We start from the raw sequence: 24524 nt of genomic DNA on the forward strand, positions 1-24524 counted from the left end.
GAAAGAAGGAGACAAAATGTCTGACCTCTCCTAAGAGTTTAACACATGGGGATTGCCTCAGTTCCATTTTTTGGTTAAAAGCAAAAGAAACTAGTTGCAGTCCTGGCATGTTCCTGCCAGCATAGCCACACTTGCCACCAACATCTCTAATCTCGTTTTTTTGCATCCACTATCACAGCAGGAAGTGTTCCTCTCCGTCTCCTCAACTTTCAGGTGCCTGGTCCTGAGTTGCAAAGGAGACTCTTCAGTGAGATGGGCTATTCCCAAATGCAGCAGGAGGCTTTTCTCAGTTCATTTCCCACTGACTTGTAGCAGGTCCACATAATTTTTACAAAGAGAGAAATCATTCAGAGACAAAACTTAGCCCATTTGCAAATTCACAAAGAATGACTGATGATGATTCTTTTAGCTCTTTAGTCTTTAAAGTTTTTAATTTTAAAAGATAAAACTTAGAAAGTTGCAGTGATCCCAGATACTCTTAACCGTTAGCATCAGACCACCGTTGTTAGCATTTTGCCACATTTGTTTTATTGCTGTCTTTCAAAATACATGTACACTTTTTTTTTTTTTTTTGGATGAACCATTTGAGAGTAAGTTGTTGACATCGTGACTCTTTTCTCTTAATACTTCAGGATGTATCTTCTGAGGACAGGGACATAAATTACAATGTAGTTATCAAGTTTAGGAAATTTAACACTGAAATGAACTTATATGCATAATCCCATAAAGTCCCGATAGTATTCTTTATAATTTTTTCCAAGATCCCATCAAAGATTATGTTACATTTAATTGTCTTGTTGCTTTAGTCTCCTTTAATATGAAATAGGTTCTCAAACTTTTATCTTTCCACTATCAATTTTTTAATGTTTTATGCTTTTGGTATTCTAAGAAATGTGCCTAGCACAAAGTCACAATTGTCTCCTTGTTTTCTTCTAGAAGTTTTGTTGTTTTTACTCATTACGTCTGTGGACTCATTTTGAGTAGTTTGTTTTTTTACATATGGATATCCATTTATTCCAGCATCATTTGTTGAAAAGACTGTCCTTTCCTCTATTCATTTACCTTGATACCTTTGTTGAAAATAAACTGATCATATTATCTGTGGATCTCCCCGGTCAAAGTGACCAACATGTCTATCCTTACATTAGTATCTCACTATCTGATAACTGTAGGTTCTGGTGAGTCTTGAAATCAGATAAGTTACATTCTCCAACCTTTTTCTTTTTCAACATTGGTTCTTCTAGGTCCTTTGCATTTCCATAAAATTTTCAAATCAGTTTTTCAACTTTTAACAATTGCCAGTGGAATTTTTATTGGAATTGTGTTGAACCTATAGATCAATTTGGGCAGAATTGACATCTTAATAACATTGTTTTCCAATCCAGGAATCTCTCACCATTCATTTAAATTTTCTCTAATTTCTCTTCCTTTATTTAGCAAAAGCATACAGATATACAGATATTCACTTAAATTAAGTCCTAAATGCTTCATTTTTTATGCTATTGTAAATGGTAGTTTTGAGAATTTTTATTTAGTGTGCATTATACAGAAATACAATTGACTTAATATTGACCTGGTACCTGGTTACCTTGTTAAACTGACAATTTCTAGTACCTTTTTTTACTGGATTTCTTAGGATTTCTTCATAGGTCACTATGCCACCTTTATAAAAAAGAAGTTTTGCCTCTTAATTTCCATTCTACACCTTTTTTCTTGTCTTTGTGCACTTGCTAGGGAATATGGTACAATAATTAGTAGTGGTAGTAAAAACAGACATCCTGGATCTTTCCCCAAATGAAGGGGAAGCACTCAGTCTTTCTCATGAAATATGACATCTACTATAGGTTTTTCATAAGTGCTCTCTGTCAAAAAGATCAAGTTATACCTTCTATTCCAAATTTCTTGAATTTTTCTCATGAATGAATGTAGAATTTTGTCACATGCCTTTTCTACTCCTCATTTTTTGATATGTCAATTTTTTTAAGTCAATTTTACATTCCTTGAATAAACTTTACTTGGTCATGATGTGTTACATATACATATATATATACAAACAGATGTGTCTATATCTATATATATACACACACACATTTATATATATATATATATATATATTCAATTTGCTAAAAAAATTAAGATTTTGCATCTCTAGTCATTAGGGGTATTGATCTTATTATGGTTTGGATGTGAGGTGTCCCCCAAAAGCTCACATGTGAGACAATGCAAGAAGGTTCAGGGAAATGATTGGGTTGTGAAAGCCTTAAACCAATCAGTGAATTAACCACCTGATGGAATTAACTGAGTGATTACTGAAGTGGTAGGGTGTGTCTAGAGGAGGTGGGAATTGGGGTGTGGCTTTGGGTATATATTTGTATCTGGTGAGTGGATTCTCTGCTTCTGGATCATTATGTAAACTGGTTCCTTCTGCCACACTCTTCCACCATGATGTTCTGCATCACCTCGAGCCCTGAGGAATGGAGCCGGCTGCCTATGGATTGAGACCTCTGAAACCATGAACCCCTAAATAAACCTTTCCTTGGTTGTTCTGGTCAGGCCATTTAGTCATAGCAGTGAAAAAGCTGACTAAAACTGCCTTTTTCTTCTTTTCTTACAATGCCATTTTCTGATTTTGATATCAAGGTAATAATGTTGACCTCATAAAATGACTTGGGAAGTATTCCCTTGACACTTCTATTTTTTGAAAGTTTGCATAGAATTTGTATTTTTCTTGCTTAAACGTTTGTAAGAATTCTCCAGTGAAGACATCTGGTCTAGAGTTTTCTTTGTGGGAAAACCCCTCATTTTTAAGACAGCAAGAACTTACCTTTGCAGTTCCTATCAGCACTGTGTAGCACTGAGAATGAAGGGAAATCAAGTTGTGAAAATCCCTGTTGCAGGATGAATGGATAAATAAAATGTGGTACATATACACAAAGGAATATTACTCAGCCTTAAAGAATGAAATTATGGCATGTGCAGGTAAATGGATGGAACTAGAGAATATCATGCTAAGTGAAATAAGCCAATCCCAAAAAACCAAAGGCCGAATATTTTCTCTGATAAGTGGATGCTGATCCATAGTTGGAGGTAGGTAGGGAAGAATGAAAGAACTTTGGATTATGCAGAGGGGAGTGAGGGGAGGGAATGGGAAGGACAGAATGAGATGGACATTATTACCCTATATACATGTATGATTACACTACTGGTGTGACTCAGCACCGTGTACAGCCAGAGGAATAAGAAGTTATGTTCCATTTGTGTATAATGTGTGAAAATGCATTCTATTGTCATGTATAATCAATTAGAACAAATTTTTAATTTTTTTTTAAATCCCCGTTGCCTAAAGATGCCTCCAGCACACACACTTCAATTAACATTGTGCTTCCTTGGCCTTAGCAATAGTAAAAGCAGTTGAGTATTTTCAACAGAACATTTTCAGATACTTAACATGATTTTTTTTTTTTTTTTTTTTTTAATGATTCTGAGCTGGGCGTGGTGGCACACACCTATAATCCCAGTGGCTCAGGAGGCTGAGGCAGGGGGATCAAGAGTTCAAAGCCAGCCTCAGCAAAAGCAAGGTGCTAAGCAATTCAATGAGACCCCGTTTCTATATAAAATACAAAATAGGGCTCAGTGGTCAAGTGCCCCTGAGTTCAATCCCCAGTACCCTCACCAAAAAAAAGACTCTAATTTATTGAGACATAACATTTGCACATCTTTATGGGGTACATTATGGTAATTCAATACAGGTACCTAATGCATAACAGTCAAACCAGAGTAATGAGCTTGCCATGTCTTCCACTATGCATCATCATTATGTGTGGGAAATGTCATACTCTTCTAGTCATTTTGAAATATAGGTTGCTTTTTTAAATGTTATTTTTAGATGTTGATAGACCTTTATTTTATTCATTTATTTATTCATATGCGGTGCTGAGAATCGAACCCAGTGCCTCATACATGCTAGGCTACTACTGAGCCACAACCCCTGCCCCTAGATTGTTCTAACCAATAGTTACCCTACTGTGCTAAAGAAAAACCAGAAGTCATTCCTCCACTCTGTTTTGGTCCCCTTACTGAACTTCTCTCCATCTCTCCTCCCCACTGCCCTTCCTAGTCTCCACTGATCACTATTCCATTCCTTCCTTTTACAAGATTGACTTACTCATTTCCACAAATGAGTGAGAACATGTGTGGTTGTACATTTTTAAACTTTCTTAAAAATCTTGTCTGTAGCCAAATAAATACCCCATTATCTAACAATTTGTTTTAAAATACTTAAAACTATTTCTGTCCATGTTGGTAGAATGTTTCCCCTTGGCCCTGTGCCCTGCTCTAGGGGTCAGGCTGCAAGATCAAGATGAGGGAGACACAGAGGCATGGCTTATTTAGTCATTAAACATTTTTATTATCTTAAACATTTTTTGAAAAATATTACAAGCTTATAACAAATAATATAAAAGTACATAAAGGGGGAAAAAAAGAATACTGCCCCCATACCATGTAAATAAGAAAAAATATAATTTGATATGTTATCTGTCCTTATTCTCTGTATTCTTAAATACATATGTACTCATATAATATAGGTATTTATCTTTTTTCCTTCTTTCATTCCCCCATGGGATTATTATGCCCAAATATTCGTTTTTGGCTTAACTAAAGGACATTTCTCCATATTGCTAACATTTTATTAATAACTACATACTTTTCCATATTAAGAATCTACCAGTTTATTCATCCATTCTCCTGTTTCATAGACTGTTTCCAGTGGTTTCCTTTGGAAACAGTGCAGCAGTAAGCATCTTTGTGCATATTTCCCAAATTACAGGTGCTTTTACTTCTGCTGGAGAGTCCCCAGAGTAGGAATGTCAAATCAAAGTGTGTACACATTTCCTTTTCTGAAATTGCATGTATCTTTCTCATTTTTATCCTGGATTTATCTTTTTGCTAGCAGTTGAAGATATTATTTGACCATGAAGGATGTCATGTGTATTGGAAGAGTTTTCATCAAATCTTTTTATATTTGCCTTCACTCACAGTATCTTAGGATATACAATTTTTTTTAATTTAAAATTTTAAAATGTTTTCCTTTTTCATTATGGACTTTGGGGTTTACTAGTTTGCTTCTGGCCTCACTGCCTGGAGTCATACAAATAATCACCTAAACTTTCATTATTATTTACTGTTTTATTTTTTATATCTAAGCTTTTGATCTACCTGGAATTTAGCTGTGTGTAACATAAGGACTGGGAATCTTAGAGTTTACTATTCCTCTTCATATCCTGTAACATCGTCCATATCTTGTAGTTAAAGACTTTCTTATGGTGTTTCACAATATACCCCTCACGCAGCTCTGGTTTCAGACCTTTCTCAGGTTCCACTGCTGGGCTGAAATGGAAGTTGGTTAGGAATCATGTCTTTCTCCATTGCATCCTTCAGGCAAGAGTGGCGACTAAGGCACACGGGAAACACTTATAGAAGCTCTGCTACAACTCATTGGCAGTTGTAATATTGACTGCTTTATCTGTAAACAAGGGGAATGTGGCTCTCCTTAAAAGCACTCCTTGAGCTCACCGTTCCTTCCTCCTCTGGGATCTCTGTTCTTTGAGGCCTACCATCTCTCTAGAAATCTGGCTCATTCTATAAGGACCCCCTTCAGGGAAGCTTTATTCAAATCCTTTCTTAAAAATCCAATTGCATTCTATATGCTCTGCCACACTGTAGTATTTGATCCACAGTGGACTTTGCTTCTTTTTTAGTACCCATCACGATGCTGGGCACATAGCTCATTGAATCCTTCAGCTGCAACTAAAACAATCTCCCATGCCAATCAAGGCTCTTTGTAAAGGCTGAAGAACAGCCTCAAGATTTGTCATGAAAACTCTTGGGTCTAAGGAACCAGCAAATGGAAAAACTAGAAAGTGCCCCCTGAATGCTGTTGAATTCCAGAATAATTTTTCAAGTAATATCATGCAATCACATCTAAACTGTTTTAAGCCATGACTGTAATCCCAGCAACTGGAGAGGCTGAGGCAGGAGGATTTCAAGGCCAGCCTCAGCAACTTAACCAAAGCTGGATTTGATTCTCAGTACAAAAAAGAAAGAAAGAAAGAAAGAAAGAGTACAATAAGAGGGAGCAAAATGACTTACAGTGGCAAAACCTGGACCAGGCGAAACATCAGTGGTAAGTCATTGATACGGTGAGAATGACAAATTTTGTGGTCTTCTTTCCAAAACTACAACCAGTCTGACCATGAGGAAAAAATACACAAATCGCAAATGAAACACATTCTACAAAAATCCTGACCAGACCTCGAAACTATCCAAGTCATCAAACCCGCCTAAGAAACCATCAGCCCATTGGAGTCTGAAATGTTGCAGGATCCCATTTAGAAAACATGACAAATAAATGGGGTCCTACAACAGAATAAAGATACTAAGCAAAAATACAATCCTAATAGAGAGTTCATTTCATTACTGTGGTAAATGTACCACATTAAGATGTTAACAGGTCTGTGCGGGGGGTATATGGAAACTCTACAGTCCTTGTCCCTTTTCTGTAAAACTATTCTAAAATTGTTTTTAAACTATGCAGCTTGGGCAACAGATTGACTACATGCTTATCTTCTCAACTCTGCTTTTCATTACAGGGTGCTGGTGACAGTTTTGTGGGAGCTTTGGCCTTCTACATGGCTTATTACCCAAATTTGTCCTTGGAAGAAATGATCAGGAGATCCAATTTCATCGCAGCAGTCAGTGTCCAAGCTGCAGGGACACAATCGTCCTATCCATACAAAAAAGACCTTCCTCCTACTCTGTTCTGATTACTGTTAACTCTCAAATAGGTAACCTGGAAATAAAATGTACTGGCAGTGGCCATTCCTAGCTAACACTTACTAGAAAGTGTCCTCTCCCTTCTTTGTAAACATCATGTTAAGAGTCATCTTCAAGTTTTCATTTATTTATTCATAAGAATGATCCTTTGCTTTTCATGCATTCACAGAAGCCAACTAGAATGATTCCACAGTCAGGATCTGAAAATACCACTATTCAGGAACCAGCAAATTCTACTGGCTGTAGATTGTGAATGTCATGTGGCATCACACAGCAGGGGTGGTGGACAGCAGCCTCTAGAGCCAGAGCACAGAATGTCCAATAAGGCGAAAAGGCATAGGAATTCAGTCTCCCAAGTATATAAGAGGGGTGGCTGATACTCATTCTTAAGCTCATTATCAAACTTATGGCTTTGTACATAAATCAGAAGTTTCTGTATTTATTTAAATATCTGTTTATGTATCAGCAACTTATTTTTTTTTTTTTAAATATAAACACCCTGTGGGCCACATTCAGCTCAAGGACCGACTAGATATTTGTTAGGCCAGATGTTAAGGCTTTTGTTTTTTAAAGCAATCCATGCATGTCGGATCCTTTACCTGGCTTACTAGGATCATGTAAAAGATTTTTCTTGTAACCCAAGACCACTGTGTACAGCTTCAACCTAAACATAACTGAGATCTCACCTGTTACTGCTTTGAACCACGGCTTTAACAAAAGATGCCATAAAATAGCCAATTGACTATAATGCCACAAGTCCTTAAGACTCAAAACCTGTTTACATCCAATTCCATTTCCAGTGAGCTGCGCTTGCATTTCTCTACAGACTGACTGGGCCATGGGGAGGAAACACCCGCTACTTTGGAACAGCACTGCTTCCTAATGCTGTGGCCAGGGCAGGCACTCATCATCTTTCTCCCATACAAGTGCTTAAGACAAGACAGGGTGTGAACCAGCAAAGCTCAAAAGTGGAGGGGAGGAAAAAAAAAAAAAAAAAAAGGACTAATCCAGAATTTTGAGAAATAAGAGAGAAAACTGGAGTTTTGAAAATTTGTGGGTAACAGTAGCCTATGTAAGAAAATAAATAGATCTGGGCCAGGAGGATTACCAAGTTTGAGACCAGTCTGGGCAACCTGGTAAGATCCTGTCTCAAAATTTTAAGAACTAGGAATGGCCAGGTGCAGTGCTGCATACCTGTAATCCCAGGGACTCAGGAGGCTGAGGCTGAAGGATCACAAGTTCAAGCACATCCTCAGCAACATAGCAAGACCTCGTCTCAAAATAAAAAGGACTGGAAATACCTTAGTGATAAAGTGCCCTGAGTTCAATCCCCAGTCCACAAAGTGGGGGGTCAGGAGTGGGGAACATAGCTCAGAGGTAGAACAACTGCCTAGCATGCATTAGGCACTGGGTTCCATCCCCAGAACAACAACAAAAAAAAAAAAAAAAAAAAGGAAAGAGATCTAGGGAAAAAAGGAGCCTGAAACTGTCTTTAAAACTCCTAGACACTGCTTCCGTGATCTGGGCTTGAGAATATGAACCAATGACATTCTTCCTAATTATATAAGCACAAATCACAAACAGTTCTCTTAATTTCCTTTGTTGTCCTTCCTGCTTATCCTTGTCACCCATTTCCATTATTACACTGGGGGTTTCTTCAAGATCACCTGTAGTACTGCTCTGCTCATTTTATAAAGTACAAGAAGCAATCTAGAAGCTCTTGCATAAGTCTCACTATGGAAAAACCTCTTTTATTATATGAAACAATGGTTGTTTCTTAGGAATGTGGTTGCTTTTTAAATTTTCAAATGGGAGGGGAAAATATCAGTAAGAGACAATAGCACTGGCTATTTTAATATTTTTTATTAAGGGCTATAAAAATATCCAGAAAGATAAATAAATGTGAAGCAACGATGTGTGTCCTAATATGAAGAACTTTCTTTCATTGCATTGTTTCCTTTCACAATGGCCTTGAAATCACAGGAGGCAGCGATGCCACGCCATTTCCTCTTCTTTTATTACAAGCTGTGGGATTTCTGAATCAGTATCCCCGCCCTCAGTCTTCTCATTTATAAATCAAGTTCATTTTCGATCCATTGTTCAGAGGGAACGTATTTTTTTCTGTTCTGTGAAGAGGACTTTTTTTTTCACTGTGAGGGGAGAAAAAAGGTTGTGGCAGAAAACTAAAAAGTATCATCAACATTTTTACTAAAAATATGTTATTAGGCCATTAAGATCTCTCCTTTCTCATATTTTACTATTCCTTTGACATAAGGATGGAGCTGATTTGCAAACTCAGTTCCTCAATTCCAGAGGCCAGAGAAGACTGGAGGAAAAGGTCACCTGCTAGCAAATCAGTGGCATCCTTGGTACCCCACAAGGTCATACTTCAATCAATGTGAAATATTCACATTAAAAAGAAAGTGGCAAACATGGAAACACTGAATGTCTTCACCAGCTGAGGTCCGCTCCAGTGGCAGATAAGCAAGGGCAGGCTGGGAGCTGGACTCAGAACCAGAGCAACAAGAATGGAGCAGGACATGGAAGAAAAAAATACCACTGAACTTCTACTTTCCAGAGCTGGTTTAACATATCCAAATATGAACATCCTAGTTAAGTAATAAAGTATTATAACCAAAATCTCAACACTGTAAATTTTACGAGAGGAAGGTTCCCTGGGGTAGGGGAGCCCTATCTTCTTGGATGAAAGGCAGGTAGCTACATGGGCTGGGGATGTAGCTCAGTGGTAGAGCACTTGCCTAGCAAGTACAAGGCCCTAGGTTTCATACCCAGTGTCTCACACACACACACACACAAAAGCTACATACTAGGAAATAAGGGTCCCATAGTCCCCAAAATGCCCTAGAACCCATCATTAACCTCCAACCACTACCCCCACCCACACTCACCCCACCTGATTCCTCTTTGTCAAAAACAAAAACAAGGCAGTCAAGGAAGATTCAGGAACTCAATATGTGACCAAGTAACTCCTAGCTTGTCCCTACCATACAAAGCGATTTTAGCTTTGTATTTTCTTCTTCTATAATCAAAATGGGCAGAATCTCTGTATATGAGATTCCCAAAGTGTGATTAAGAATTAGCTAAGTAGCTTGTTTATAATACATTCCTGTTTCTCACCTCCACCCCTACCCTAATTCTGGCTCAGTACAGCTAGAATTGGACTGGAAGACAACATTTGTAAAAACTCCTGAGGCAATGCTAATGGGCAGCTGAATTTAAAAACCATAAACCAGTCAAGAGAACTTCACCTAAGAAATGAATAAAAAATACCACATACATACAGATATTGTACATAAGGAATATTTTTTGCATACTTCAAATCATCTAAAATATAAGTAGAACTGCTCCTCCTAAGACTCTACTCCCCTAGGGAGGAGGAGTAAAAAGCATTGCATGATATTGGTAAAGACTTAATACACTTTCCCAAATAATGCTATTAAGAAACATTTTCTGCATGTTTTTCTACAAGGAAGCAAAAGCTGAGCTAAAAGGAGGGTTGGCAGTGTAGTTCAGTGGTAGAGTACTTGCTTAGTACCTGCAAGGTCCTGGGTTCAATCCCCAGTACCACCAAAAAAAGAAAACAAAGGGAGGCAGGTGAGAAGCAATCACTAGATTATTTAAATGACCATGACAAGGAATGACTAAGATTAGTACAACAAGGATTTATTCAGGAGAATTCTTTCATTCACTGTAGTAATTCCTTTAATTCAAAAGAATAAACATTTTATTCCAAGGAACTATACTAGACAATGCAAAGTTTACAAAAGTGTAAGATGCAATGGCACATGTCTATAATCCCAGATACTCAGGAAGCTAAGGCCAGAGGATTGCAAGTTCAAGACAGCCTGGGCAATATAGTGAGTCTGTCTTTAAAAAAAAAAAAAAAAAAAAAAAACAGTTACACACCTGTAATTCCAGTGGCTCAAGAGGCTGAGGCAGGTTTGAGGCTCAAGAGGCAAACTGCAAGTTTGAGATCAGCCTCAGCAATTTAGTGAGCCCTGAGCAACTTACTGAGATCCTGTCTCAAAATAAAAAATAAAAAGGTCTGGAGATGTGGCTCAGTGGTTCACACACACACACACACACACACACACACACACACACAAAGTAAGTCCCTGATTTAGTACTCATGAGGTACCCATATGAATTTCCAATAAACCCTTTAAGAACCTAAAGATTAAAGGGGAGCGCAACAGTGACAGATGGCATAATAGAGAGGGTAAAACTTGGCCCGTGAAGGAGCAGCATCTAGATGAACTAAAGCAGGAAGGAATAGGTGCAGGAATGACAGTGAGGCTTCAGGCCCTTGGATACTAGGCTCAGCACAGGGGAAAGTTCTGATTTTTAAAAATTTAATAGTTTAGGAAGATGAAACTGGCTCCACAGAACACAACAGGGACTTGGGGTCAGAAGGACTGGTTTCCAACTTTGGCTCTACCATCCGTAGCTGTGAGTCCCTGGACAAATTTCTCAAAATACTCTATCCTAGTTCTTTCCCTGTAAGACAGAGAACTTCAACTCCCTTAGAGAGTTGTTTACAGACATACAGTGAGCACTCACTATGTGTTAGCTGAGCTGAAATGACACAATGCTATCCATAATCATACACATAAATTTTCTGTCAAAATATCTGTTGCTTAATTCATAGAAGAATGAATCTGTCTAGTTCTTTCCCTACAGCTAATGTAAATCTATTCTGTTTCAATTAAAGTCTACGTTATCTTGTTTAGTCATCCAAGGAATTAAAACTGACAAGTTTTCATTCTCTTTATGATAAACAAAGTTTAATATGTTTAGGCCTCAGCTTTAATCCTTCCTCCCTGGAAATTGGCATCTACATGAGGAAAAAGAGTCTGAAAAGACAGAGGCAGATATAGCTGGTTCTTGCCAAAGAGTTTACTAGAAAATGCTCAAATAACTGGGAATATGTTTCCTTACTGATTTACTTCACAAAATAAAACATTCTCCTCACACTAACTCAACTCACGGCACTAAAATATGCCAAGAAGATTGCCAAGCTAGGTGGACACAGTGGTGCATGCCTATAATCCCAGTGGCTCGGGAGGCTGAGGCAGGAGGATAGAAAGTTCAAAGCCAGCCTCAGCAACGGTGAGGCACTGAGCAACTTGGTGAGACCCTGTCTCTAAATAAAATACGAAACAGGGTTGGGGATGTGGCTCAGTGGTTGAGTGGCCCTGAGTTCAATCCCTGGTACCCCCACCCCTGCAAAAAATTGCCAAGCAATAGGGCAGGGCTCCAAGGCAAACAACTTCATCACAAAAGTCTGCAGAAGATCCAGTAAGTGGGTAGAAAGGCAGGCAGTCTCCTGTCCCAGAACATTCTCTTCTTTAGAAAAGACAAAGTTGTGCTGTCAAGGCTCAAACCATTCCTTAGTAGAAAGTCCTAAGTGTTTGAAATTCATATACAAATCTTTTCTCCCATTTTTTGAACTTATGATCAGAACTACTTATGGCTAAATTATTTTCCCAATCTCCAAACTTAAAACCAATTTGACAAATAAGTTCCCAATACCTCCTCCACACTAAGGATGAAAATTCCAATACATTTTCATGCCTAAATATCACAACAGGTTATTCAATCAACACTTATTAGTAATGTGCAAGTTCCTATAAATAAACTCTAAAGGATTTAACATGGTAGAATAAAATTACTTTAGAATAAAGTAATTCACCACTTTTGAGTTTTCACCAGCTAATACAAAGAAATCATAGAGGAAAACACAACACTAATCTAATATCAAACAATTCTTCTACTAATTTTTCTACCATATAAGGAATCACCCTGAAATTCAGACTTTTAATCCTCAGGTATAAAACTAGAATTCTTTTTATTAGGATAATGAATGACCAGCAATATGAGCACCATAAGAAGAGCACAAAATTGTGTTTCTACTAACAAATGGAACTCAAACAATTTTAAACTGACAACTCAAAGCTTTTTAAAAATACTTCCTGACATTAATACAGCCTTTGTCTTATTAAGAAGCAATTACAGGGGCCAGGATTATAGAGCACTTGCCTAGCACATGGGAGGCACTGGGTTCAATCCTCAGCACCACATACAAATAATAAAATAAAGGTATTATGTTCATCTACAACTAAAAACAATAAAAAAAAAAAAAAGGAAGAAGCAATGATAGCCAAATGTGGTAGCACATGCTTATAATTCCAGAAATTTGGGAATCTGAGGCAGGATCGAAAATTCAAGGCCAACCTCAGGAACTTAGCAAGGTCCTAAGCAACTTAGCACAGCCGATATGGCTCAATGACTAAGTGCCTTCAGTTCAATCTCTGATACCAAACAAAACAAGCAAACAAAACAAACAAACAAAAATAGCAGCAAATATAAAGGGCACAAAAATTAAATGAATAGTAAGAGTTCTAACAAAAAACTTGGCTGGGCATGGTGGCACAGGCCTGTAATCCCAGTGGCTCAGAAGGCTGAGGAAGGAGAATTCCAAGTTCAAAGCTAGCCTCAGTAACTTAGCAAGGCCCTAAGCAATTTAGCAAGACCTGTCTCTAAATAAAATTAATTTTTTTTAAATTTTAAAAAGGCCTGGGGATGTGGCTCAGTGGTTGAGTGCCCCTTGGTTCAATACCCAGTACCAAAAAAGATTGCCAGGTTTTGGTTTTGGTTTGAGCATAAATCTGTACATCAAATCCAGAAACAGATGGGCTTCCACCAACAGCAATCAGGTCCTAAGTCCACTTGGTTTGTGAGCAGATAATCTGGCTTTGGGAACACATGTCTCTTTTAGGCAAATACAGACCATTCAAAATTGCATTACAGCCTTTTAAGGGATGGCACAAAATGGAAAATAGCATTTCCTACCCTTATACACCAAAATATAGACACTATACTCCCTTAACTCATATCTGGACCCTAGAATTTGCCACTGACAGACCCTATAACTTGCCCCTTCTCAAGATACCCTGTTTCTAGCAGGCTACTGCCTATTCTTACATGGCTGGTTTCTTACCTTCATGTTTTTCATTAATTGTCCCCTCCTGGAGATTTTCCCTGACATATTCTATTTAAAGTTGAATCCAGGGCTGGGGTTGTGGCTCAGTGGTAAAGCACTCGCCTAGTATGCGTGAGGCCCTGGGTTCCATCCTCAGCACAACATAAAAATAAAATAAAGGTATTGTGTCCACCTACGACTAAAACAAAATGTTAAAAATAAAAAAATAAAGTTGCGTCTAGTGCAAAGAGCCCAGGGACTTAATCTGGCTTTGTGTCCTGGTGTATCCCAAGGAAACAGGTCTTAAAAGCATTTGAACCTACTATGCAGTAATTCTCTGAATCTTACCAACTGGATCATAATGCAAAAGAGTCAGTTTCTCCCGGAGTCGGCTTCTCTTGGCGTTGAAGGAGACACCTGTCCCAGCCTGGCTCACCATTCTCACCAGAAGGGTTCTAAGAAAAAAGTAAGATGTTATAAGCTGAGGAAAGAGATTAAACTCAGTCATGAGCAGATGGTACATTTTGAGAAGCTTGAGGAGTTGTATTAGTTATGGACATTACTTGGCCCTAACAAGGTTTAGTTTTCCATAGGACACAGTTTCAGTGGTGTGAATCCCAAAGATTTGGTCTAACACACAGAGTGACTTGGCAATGACCTATTAAAATAGTAAGAACAATCATGCCACATTGGGGATTAGCCTCAGACACATCTGAGGAACAGATAAGGAAGGGGAAAACAGAAAAGAACTAATAATCACAGCTACCAAGTAAGGCAATTGTAAAAATGGCTGCCTCAGAAGAGTATGAGTATGGGTGATAACAGTCCAATCAGGAAGGGACAAAATTAAGAAACAGAAAATTTTGTAACACTAACCTAGCAAACCCTTTGCCTGTTCATACTTTAAGTTACAGTAATCCAAAGAATAAAGTCCACATATAAAGACCTTGCTTAGCACCTCCATTTTGCTGAGGCTGTTTTGAACTCTCGATCCCTGCCTCAGCATCCTGAGCTGCTGGGATTATAAGCATGCACCACTGCACCCAGTCAAAAAGACCTTTTAATACCTGTACTATTTAACTCTTTCATGTGTCTTGTCTCCTATGTAGACCATGTCATTTCCCATTTCAAAATAAATTTGAAGCATTTTAGACGACATTCCACATCAGTGCATTGCTTTCAATGTTCAGCACAGTGCTTCCAATGAGGCATACATTTGGTGATTAATTAAGACAGACAATAGTCATTCATTCAACAAATCTCAACTGATTAAGTGCTTACTCTGAGAAAAGCAGTATGGGAAATATAAAGCTGTCTGTGTCCTCCAGGAGACAGGTATGGTATGAAAAGTGAGTTGGTGCACAGGGTATAAAGGCAATACATGTCACAAAAAGATACAAAGAACATAAGAGGTAGAGAATACCTCAACAGAAACCAAAGGCATGGGATTCTTACAGAACCTGGGGGTGGGAAATTCTGACATAAATGAATTGTAGGAAAAACTTTGTGAATCATTACAAAGTACTGGGAAGAAAAAACACTTAGATACATGCTTTTCATTAACTTTAACCCCCCCCCCCAAAAAAAAAAAAAAAATCTAAACTAATTTTAAGGGTTTTTTCTTTTTTTTAATTTTTAAATCAGAGATTGAACCCAGGGGCACTTAACCACTGAGCCACATCCCCAGCTATTTTTATTTATTCATTTGTTTTGAGACAGGTTCTCACTAAGTAGCTTAGGGCCTTGCTAAATTGCCACAGCTGGCTTTAATTTGCCATCCTCCTACCTCAGTCTCCTGAGTTGCTGAGATTACAGGCATATACCTGGCTAGCCTCTTACTTTTTAAAAGGCTGTTTTAGAATTTTTCTATTTTTAAAAGAAAACCTTAAGTTACTGTCTACAGAATTTATTTTGAAATACCACTTTGTTATTTCTAGTCTCTGTGGTACAGCATGGAATCTTTACTATTTGCTATTTTTGAAGTGCTTATATCATGAATGCTAAAGATTACAAAATTCATAAAACAGGCCCTATGATTTAATCAAATCACTATTTATTCTGCTAGATTTCTGTAATGGACTCCTGACAAATGGCCCTGGTCCTCAGTTTTGAGGAAACAGAAATATGGTTATAATCCAAACAGCACACCAATGGTTTGTTTAGGAACAAGAAAGTGAGCACATAAATCCTGGACCTGGAAGAGACATGAAAACTCCTTTAAACAAAGTATTTGAATGCTCACAGAAGTTGCTCAGTTGTACAGGAGGGAAATAAAGACAGTTCTCAACTTACTAGTTTTCAATTATACCATGATATTAAAGAAAAGCAATCTGTAGAAGCCAAACTTCAAATCTTGATCTTTTCCTAAGGTAATAAGCAGCAAGGCACAGCACACAGGCAGCACAACTGTTCTGTGGGTGAGATGTATTAAATCCATTTTGGGCTATAATATTTTCAACTTATGAGTTTGTCCAGAGGTACCACCATCATAAATAAACATCTGTATTTTTTTTAAGAGCTCAAAAGAACAAAATCAAACAAGTAACCCTCAAACTAACTTTTAGAAAATCAAGGTTAAATATTTAGTGTAATATACGGATATATTAGTATCAGTTGAACTAACAAACCTAACATAAACAAGCAAAGTTCAAATTTTAAAAACGTTTACTTACTTTGACTTGCTCTTGGCAACTTTTTGGGTATGTGTGGAGAAAAGGTTGGAAGAGAAAATAATACACATTTATTATCATTCTTATGCAAAGTTTATACAAACGTCAGTAACCAAAAATATTCAACTCATGAAGTATGTCTTAAGTTGACAACCTTGATATTGAGAACCCGATAGCATTTTAATAGAAAGAGTAAAAGATCCAATCAGATCAACGCTATTCTGAATGTAATGCTTTGTACCATCACTTCAGGTGGACTATCTACCTTTTAAATCTTTTTAAGGTCGCATCTACTTCATTTTTTCCCCCTCTTTTAAGGTGTAAATTATTTGCATGGAACAAACCTCTTGTTTAGCAAGTCAACCTGTGCAAACTGCAACAACCGTCACTTTAGGTGGAGACGGTAAACTAAATCTAACCAATAAGCCAGCCAGGTGCAGGGAGAGCACTGACTCGGGAGCCTTCTTCCACCGCCCAGCGGTGTTCTCTCGGGCAATCTACTGTCCCTCTCGGGATCGATTTCCTCACCTTTACGGATCGAAATAGGTGGGCTAGGAATTCTGAAGTTCTTCCCAGTTGGGACGTCCTGTGATTCTTCTGACACATTCCTACCGAGCGCAGAGGGAAAGCGCCCCACGCCTCCTGATCAGCCCCAAAGTCCCGCGAGTCCTAAGTAAATCCAGACCAGCCCCGCAGCCCCCAGGAGTCCACTCGGCCGCACAGTGAAGCCGCCGCGGGCCAGAAACTTCCCGACCAGTTCATCGTCCCCGCCCCGCATCCTCCCGGGTCCCTGTCACAGCCGCCCACTCCTCGCCGAGAACCCCGGGGCCGCCTCCAAGCCCCACTTACAGGAGACCGCCGACAGGAACATGGCCACCGCACCGTGGGGTCTCCGTGACCCGCAAAGCGCCCGAGGACCAACTGCTTCCGGGGCATGGGCCGGTTCCGGAAGAGGACATCCGGGAGTTGCCTGGAGCCACGCCCCCGCCTGGGCTCTTTGTTCTTTGCGTTTTGTAGTAGAAGTCGGAACCCCGTCTGTCTGGAAACGGGCCTCGTTAGCACTCAGGGTTCGCGCCCCAGGCCCTGACTCCTACTCAGTCAGAATTAGGTGCTTTCCTTACTTGTTTCATTAAATCATCGGAATCACAGTAAGTGTGGTACCTCAGCCTCTCCAGACCATCAGCCCCCACATATTTCTTTAAAATGTTTTCCCCTTCTAGAAAGCCTTCCCCTAACCTATCTCCATCTTGTTGAGGCCTAGCCTCAGTCCCTTCGGAGTCAGGAACCACATCTGAGTGTCCTCCAGTCCTGAATTACCTGTTGGGTCTCCAGGAGAGCTGGACTGCGCATCTCCCTGACTGCTGTATCCACACACCTAGCTCAGTGCGTGGCAGGGGCCTGAATGACTGTGATTGGTGCATCCCATAACTTGCCCAATACAACACTAGTAAGTGGGACTGCCAGACTTTAAACCCAGATCTTAGATCTGACTCCAAACACAGGTGCCCTTTCTGCTAGTCATTGAGACCTACCACTGTGTCATCATTAATTCTTCGTGTGTCTCTGCAAGCAACCTGGGCTCTTCCAACACCAGGGACCTCATCTGTAACTTCATTTCCCAACTAATAATCAGGACTTGAGGCTTTATTCTAATCTGTCTTTAATTTATAAATTAAGTTTTACAGACCTGTAAAATAAGATTGTATTGATGGGTTATCTTGACTGAAAGCAATAAAATTATTTAAAAGAAAATTCAGCTCAGAGCAAGAGGACTTCATAGAAGATGCTCTCCAATATAGTTCCGGACTGGAGATTGCCACATATCAGGAGCCCCAGAACCATTGGTTGTCCCATTGCCACTGCTTTGTTGGATGATCCTTAGGTACCTTCATTGTAAAGGTAATTTCTCTCTCTCTCTCTCTCTCTCTCTCTCTCTCTCTCTCTCTCTCTCTCTTTCTGCAGTTTTCTCTGGAGTAAAACTTTGGTATATGAAAATATTCTCTTCCACAACAAATTATAACCTCATGGTTTTAACATTCATTTATGATCCTTTCTTGGTTCAATAATTACATTTGGGGTGCACAATGGTGACTTTCTAATTTCTTTTATATATATATATTTTTTAGTTGTAGATGGACACAATGTCTTTGTTTACTTAGTTTGTTTATGTGGTGCTGAGGATCGAACCCAGTGCCTCATGCATGCTAGGCAAGCACTCTACCACTGAGCCACAACCCCAGCTGGTGACTTTCTAATTTCTGTCATTCCTTCTTCTTTATTAGTTGACTTGCTTCTGTAAAGAAAAGCGTTCCACCACCACCTGAGGCTGAATGGTAGGTCCTCCTAAAGAGAGTAAATTACTTTTTTCTCTTTATCAATAATTAGAGTAAGAATAGTTTTCTTTTTTTATTTAATTTTTTTAGTTGTTGATGGACCTTTATTTTATTCATTTATTTATATGTGGTACTGAGAATCAAACCCAGTGCTTCATGCATGCAAGGCAAGCACTCTAACACTGAGCCACAACCCCAGCCCCAGAATAGTTGTTTTCAATGATGACAAAAATATATTCCCCTTTAACTTTTTTTTAAGTATTACTTTACTGGATTTTTACTCATTGTTTTATAATCATCCAAAGTCATTATTCTTTTTTTAATATTTATTTATTTTATGTGGTGCTGAGGACCGAACCCAGTGCCTTACACATGTGAGGCACTTGCCCAACCACTGAGCTACAGCCCTAGCCCCTCATTATTCTTTCTGATGCTCAGATTTCCCAAAATCTGGCCATAAGAAGGAGCCTCTTTTAGCTGGTTCAATGTTCTTTTGACACATTCCCTTTCTTCCCCCAACCCAAACATGGAATCAGCTATTCCTCCAAGATGTGCTGTTTCCTTTTCTTCTTTTTCTCCTTTTGTTTTCCCCTTCATCAAAGCTACATTCTAATACACAGATTAAATACTGGATTAATTAGTGGATTGGTGGGGAAGGGCATGGGAGTATACTGGGGATTGAACCTGGGGGTGCTTTAGCACTGAGCCACATCCCCAACCCCTTTTTATTTTGAGACAGGTCTTGCTAAGTTACTTAGGGTTTTGCTAAGTTGCTGAGGCTGGCCTTGAACTTGCAATCCTCCTGTTTCCTGAATTGCTGGGATTACAGGTGTGTGACACTGTGCCCAGCTAGATTAGTTGATTTTAAGCTTTATTTAAAACCATGGAATCTTCATTAAAATTAAATCTAACTCAGAAGTTTACAGTATAAAATGAAGCTGCAGCCAGACGTGGTAGTGCACACCTGTAATCTCAGCAGTTCAGGAGACTGAGGCAGGACAATCAGCAGTTCAAAGCCAGCCTCAGCAACTTAGTAAGTCCCTAAGCAACTCAGCAAGACCCTGTCTTTAAATAAAATATAAAAAAAGACTGGGGATGTGGCTCAATGGTTGAACACCCCTGGGTTCAAACCCCCATACCAAAAATAAAAATAAAATAAAACGAAGCTACACCTCTGATGGGATGTTTCCAGAACCCTGGACTCCATGATTGCCAGGAGCTCTACAATACCTAATGGCCACGTTCTCTTCTAGCCCCATTGCTCTGGATTCTAGTTCAAGGTTTCAAGCCCCACCCACAGGGTCCTGGAGCCCCTGCCATACTTCACACTCTGGGCAACTTTCTTCCCACACTGCCTGAGCATCGAAAGAATATCTAGACACCAAGTGAAGAGCATGTTTCAAAGAGAATAGAGTAGGCAACTGTGTAAAAATGATACTGATGAATGTCAAGTAAAACATGAGGCCTGAGATGGTATTTGGCAGGGCAGATGTCAATGGGGTCCTCACAAGGGTGGTTTCCATGGAGAGGTAGAGGCAAAAGCTTGAGGACAGACTCACAGAAAGAGATATTCTCTATAACCATGGTCCCAACTTGTTGTCAAATGAAGTTTAGAGCATCACCTATGAAGTTTTCATGTCCAAAATCAATTTTCCAAACTTGCACTGCACTCTCTACCCCAGGTTTCTTATGCCTCAGTATGTGACAATACTATTCTATTCTAGTTGTTCAAGTCAAAAACCAACTTGCCACCTCTTTCTCTCATGTCCTTCAGTAAGTCCTGTCACTCATATGTCAATTCATCAGTGAGGACTTCCCTACCTACCCTAGGTGAAACAGCAGTTCTTGAACTCTACCCCAACTCCCTATTCTACTTACTCTGCTTTATATTTTTCTTCAATGGCACTTACTTTCATTTAATTTTATTTGTATACTTGTTGATTTCCCTTTTGTCTGTGTCCATCAAATCATCTTAAGATTAGAGTTTTGTATTTTTTCCTCACTGCTGTATCTCCATTGTCTAGAACCAATGTCTGCCACATCTACAAATATTTGTCAAAAGAATAAATGGATAAATCTGAGATGAGAGGCATCATACAAATATTGTTTTTAATATTTACATTTAAATGGCAGACAGTGATAAACATTTTATACTGTTAACAGTTTCAGGGTTCAGGAAATACTTTTTAAAAGTGATATCATGTGAACTTTTTTTTTTTTTTTTTGGTATTGGGGATTGAACCCAGGGGTGCTTAACCACTGAGCCACACCCCTAGTCCTTTTTCTATTTTATTTAGAGAGAGGGTCTTGCCAAGTTGCTTAAGGCCTTGCTAAATTGCAAAGGCTGGCCTCAAACTTAAGATTCTCCTGCCTCAGCCTCCCGAGTCACTGGAATTACAGGCGTGCAACCAGCTTGAATTCTTGAATGAAGTAGGAAGGAGGCAATGGCTTTCTAGTTTCATTAGTTCTTGCAGCATCCACCTGCTATTTACACCTAACACACCTTTGGCAGCTGCTAAGTGTTAATTAAAATGTTTATTAATTCAAATGTAATTCATGATTTTTTTCATCTGAATTTACCTAATGAGCCCTCTATACATTATAAAAGTGCAGAATCATTAGAGCACTGTGGCAGCCCAGAGGTAAAAGATGCAGTCCTTAGAGGAGGAGCACTGACTTTGGGAGGTGGGGTGTCTAAGGGAGGAAAAGATACAACTGTTCGACCTGGATTCCCAGCCCTCAGAAGTAGATGGAGGAAGAGAGGATGCACTCTGGGTCCAGGCATCTGCACTGTGTTGGCCCACGCTGTTCCCAGGACTTAGTGATGAGATTCAAGCCCAGGGATCCACAGCCTCTGCCTTTTCCCCTCTACTGTGCTGGTAGGACCCTGACTGCCCATCGTCCAGCCCACTGGTGGTTGGGGAGTACACCCAAGTTCTTGCCATGGTGTTGCTAATCTTGGCTCCCTAACCTATCCCAGGGGCCTGGGAACATGGGTAGTGAAGGAAGGGTGACTATACAGGAGAAGCCCAGGGTTCCTGCACAGAGCTTGTACCTTTACAAGACTCCAGGCAGATCAGGCATCAACACAATTAGGTCCTCTGCCTCAGTCATTTGGTATTACAGCAAAGACTTCCTGAAGGAGTGAGGCTGAAAGCTAGGGCCACTCACCGTTCACTCTGTGCGTAGTAGGTATCCTCAGGTTGACATTTAGGGCTCCCCATCATCTGTGCCCCCCTCCCCATTTCTGCCCCATCTCTCTTCACTGGGGCCTTCTGGGTGTCAGTACCTTTGGGGAGTCTTTTCTGACCCTGTACGACCCATCCCCACTGCCACCCTCCACTGATCCTCTCAGAGCGCCTGCTTGGCTTCCCTGTGCTCCTGGGGTCACCAGTCTGCTGCCCACCCTGGGATCTAAGGGCTTCTGATTTTCTGTATGTCACTTCTTGCTCCCCACAAGCAGGACCTCCTGAGACAAAGATGCTGTCCCACTCACATTTTTGACAAAGAAGAACTGGCCGCCGTCTACAGCAGGGAACTCTACCTCAGGTCCTCTTGTCTTCTGAACCATACAGAGTGGGAAGAACAGACAGGACAGAAATAAAGGTACAGAGATAACCGAGAAAATAGACAGCATCTTTCTGTTATAGAGAGTGGGAATAAGTGAAGCAGGTAAGCTAGAAAGACCTGGGGCCAGGTAGTCAGGGAACCAGGATATTTGAGTTGGGAGTTAGGCTTTAGTTTGTGTGCAGAGAGAAGCCTCAAGGGTTAAGAGATTCAATCAGACTCTCCAGTCGCAGCTTCTGAGATCTCACCATTTTCCTGGCTAATTGGGAAGGAGGCAGTGACTCTCCCATCTCACCCAAAAGCCTCCCAAAATTGACATTTCCCTGCTGTGCACATTAATGACTATTTAGATAGTTAACACGTTCATTTGGTGTTTTCCTTAACAATTGGCAAATTCTTGTTTATTACCTTTTTGAGAGGGAGAGAAAGATGGAGGATGGTGTCGAAGATGCCTTTGACAATTTGCTAAAAACTTTGACTTTTCAACCTTTGTTATCTGATCAGAAAGTAACTTCTTCCCGCTGAGTGTGGAAGCGCATGCTTGTAATCCCAGGAACCTTGGCAGCTGAAGCAGGAGGATCTCAGGTTTGAGGCAAGTCTCAGCAACTTAGTGAGATCCTACCTGTGGATAGCTGGCTGTGCCCTGCTCTGAGTTACTCCATGATATATAGAACAGTAAGTTTGTTTTTAGGCTGTTCCTACCCTGAGTGACTCCATTTTGTAAAGCAGTGTTTTTGACACAAGCTACTCCATTTTGAGCACAAGTGCCAAGATAACTACATATTGTTTGTACAAGTAAACAACCACCATCTGCCTGGCACAACCAAAAGCTACAAATTTGTGTAGCTTGTATGTGTGTGTGTGTGTGTGTGTTTTACTGTAAACTAGCTTATGACTATTAGATGATTACCACTGCCGAAAATAACTTGTGAATTTATATTCTATAAATTCTGGGCCTGGGTGTTACTGAAAGTTTGGTCCTTGTCTCAAGTGCCAATCCAATAATAAGGACACAGTTTAAGAAAAAGGAAAAAAGTTTTATTACTTTGCTAGCAAAGGAGGGGCATAGGGAACTCCTGTCCCAGAAGCTGTGATTGTCTCCATCAGGGGGAATGGGGTTTTTAAAGAGGTTATTGAAAGACTAACACGTGTTCTGAGGGGAGTTGTAATTCACTTGTTAATTTGAGAGATAGTCATTTCTGAGATCTTCTGGTGCCATTCCCAAAGTCTAAATTACTTCATTCCTGTGGTGGGTTTGTGCTCAAGTACATATAACTCTGTCTAGGATGAAAGGTAATCCCGTTTCCCCTGAGATTAGGGAGGGGGAGAGGGGAAGAGAAAGGAACATGTCCATTTTAAAATAAGTTGCAATAACAGAGTAGCAAGGGCTTATTCAAAACATATAAAGTAGACCACTGTTAAATGGGGACATAACTCCGTGGTAAAGTGGTTGCCTAGCTTTCATAAGGCCCTGGATTTGATCCCTTCACCACAAAAAATAAATAAAACAATTCTGACATTGTGGAAAGACACAAAAGATTGGCCTATGTTAATAGCATAGCTTGCTCTTGGCACTGTCTCAAAATAAAAAATGAAAAGGACTGGGGATGTGGTAGCATGCTCCTAAGTTAAACCACCAGTACCACAGAAAATTAATTAATTAATAAAAGCTCTAGTTTAGCTTTTCCAGAAAGCCACCCACGAATAATTTTACCTGCACTCACTTGTCCTTTTTTTTTTTTTCTTTGTACTGGGGATTGAATTCAGGGGTGCTTAACCACTGAGCCACATCCCCCAGACTAAATAAAATATTTTATTTAGAAACAGGGTCTCACCAAGTTGCTGAGGCTGAGGCTGGCTTTGAACTTGCGATCTTCCAGCCTCAGCTTCCCCAGCTGCTGGAATTAAGGCATGTGCCACTAGACCTGGCACCTGCACTTTCCAGTGGTCCTCAGCCTTGGCTGCACAATGGAATAACCTGGGGAGCTTTATACATTATTAATGCCTGCTTCCTACCCCCAGGACTTCTTTCAATTAATGTAAATGAATTCTGGACATCGGTTTTGTTTGTTTTTGTGGAGCTGGACTTCCTGCAAGCTAGGCAAGTGATCTACTGCT

General features: G+C 39.8%; 2 protein-coding genes across 4 annotated transcripts in view; one reads left to right on the forward strand and one right to left on the reverse strand.

Annotated features, from left to right (window-relative positions):
• Rbks (ribokinase) overlaps positions 1-6921 on the forward strand; it is an 87433-nt gene extending 80512 nt beyond the window's left edge. The window contains exon 9 of one of the 3 annotated variants that reach the window (XR_007104607.1): positions 6651-6771. Coding sequence is in view for 2 of the 3 variants with exons in the window: in XM_047522119.1 (XP_047378075.1) it covers positions 6651-6824 (174 nt within the window). In the remaining variant the exon portion in view is untranslated. Of the gene's footprint in view, positions 1-6650 lie in introns of all 3 variants that reach the window. The other 2 variants (XM_047522119.1, XM_047522116.1) reach the window with 2 other exon arrangements.
• A 1759-nt stretch (positions 6922-8680) lies between these two features.
• Positions 8681-17451, reverse strand: Mrpl33 (mitochondrial ribosomal protein L33). The gene is made up of 4 exons (XM_047522120.1): positions 17356-17451; positions 16510-16528; positions 14186-14292; positions 8681-8984 (listed from the first exon to the last, which is right to left on the reverse strand). The coding sequence occupies exons 1-4, from the start codon at positions 17375-17377 to the stop codon at positions 8935-8937; spliced, it is 198 nt and encodes a 65-aa protein (XP_047378076.1). The 5' UTR covers positions 17378-17451; the 3' UTR covers positions 8681-8934.
• Between the last annotated feature and the right edge of the window lie 7073 nt (positions 17452-24524).

This window comes from Sciurus carolinensis, chromosome 13 (assembly GCF_902686445.1).
Source record: "Sciurus carolinensis chromosome 13, mSciCar1.2, whole genome shotgun sequence".
Taxonomy (NCBI): domain Eukaryota; kingdom Metazoa; phylum Chordata; class Mammalia; order Rodentia; family Sciuridae; genus Sciurus; species Sciurus carolinensis.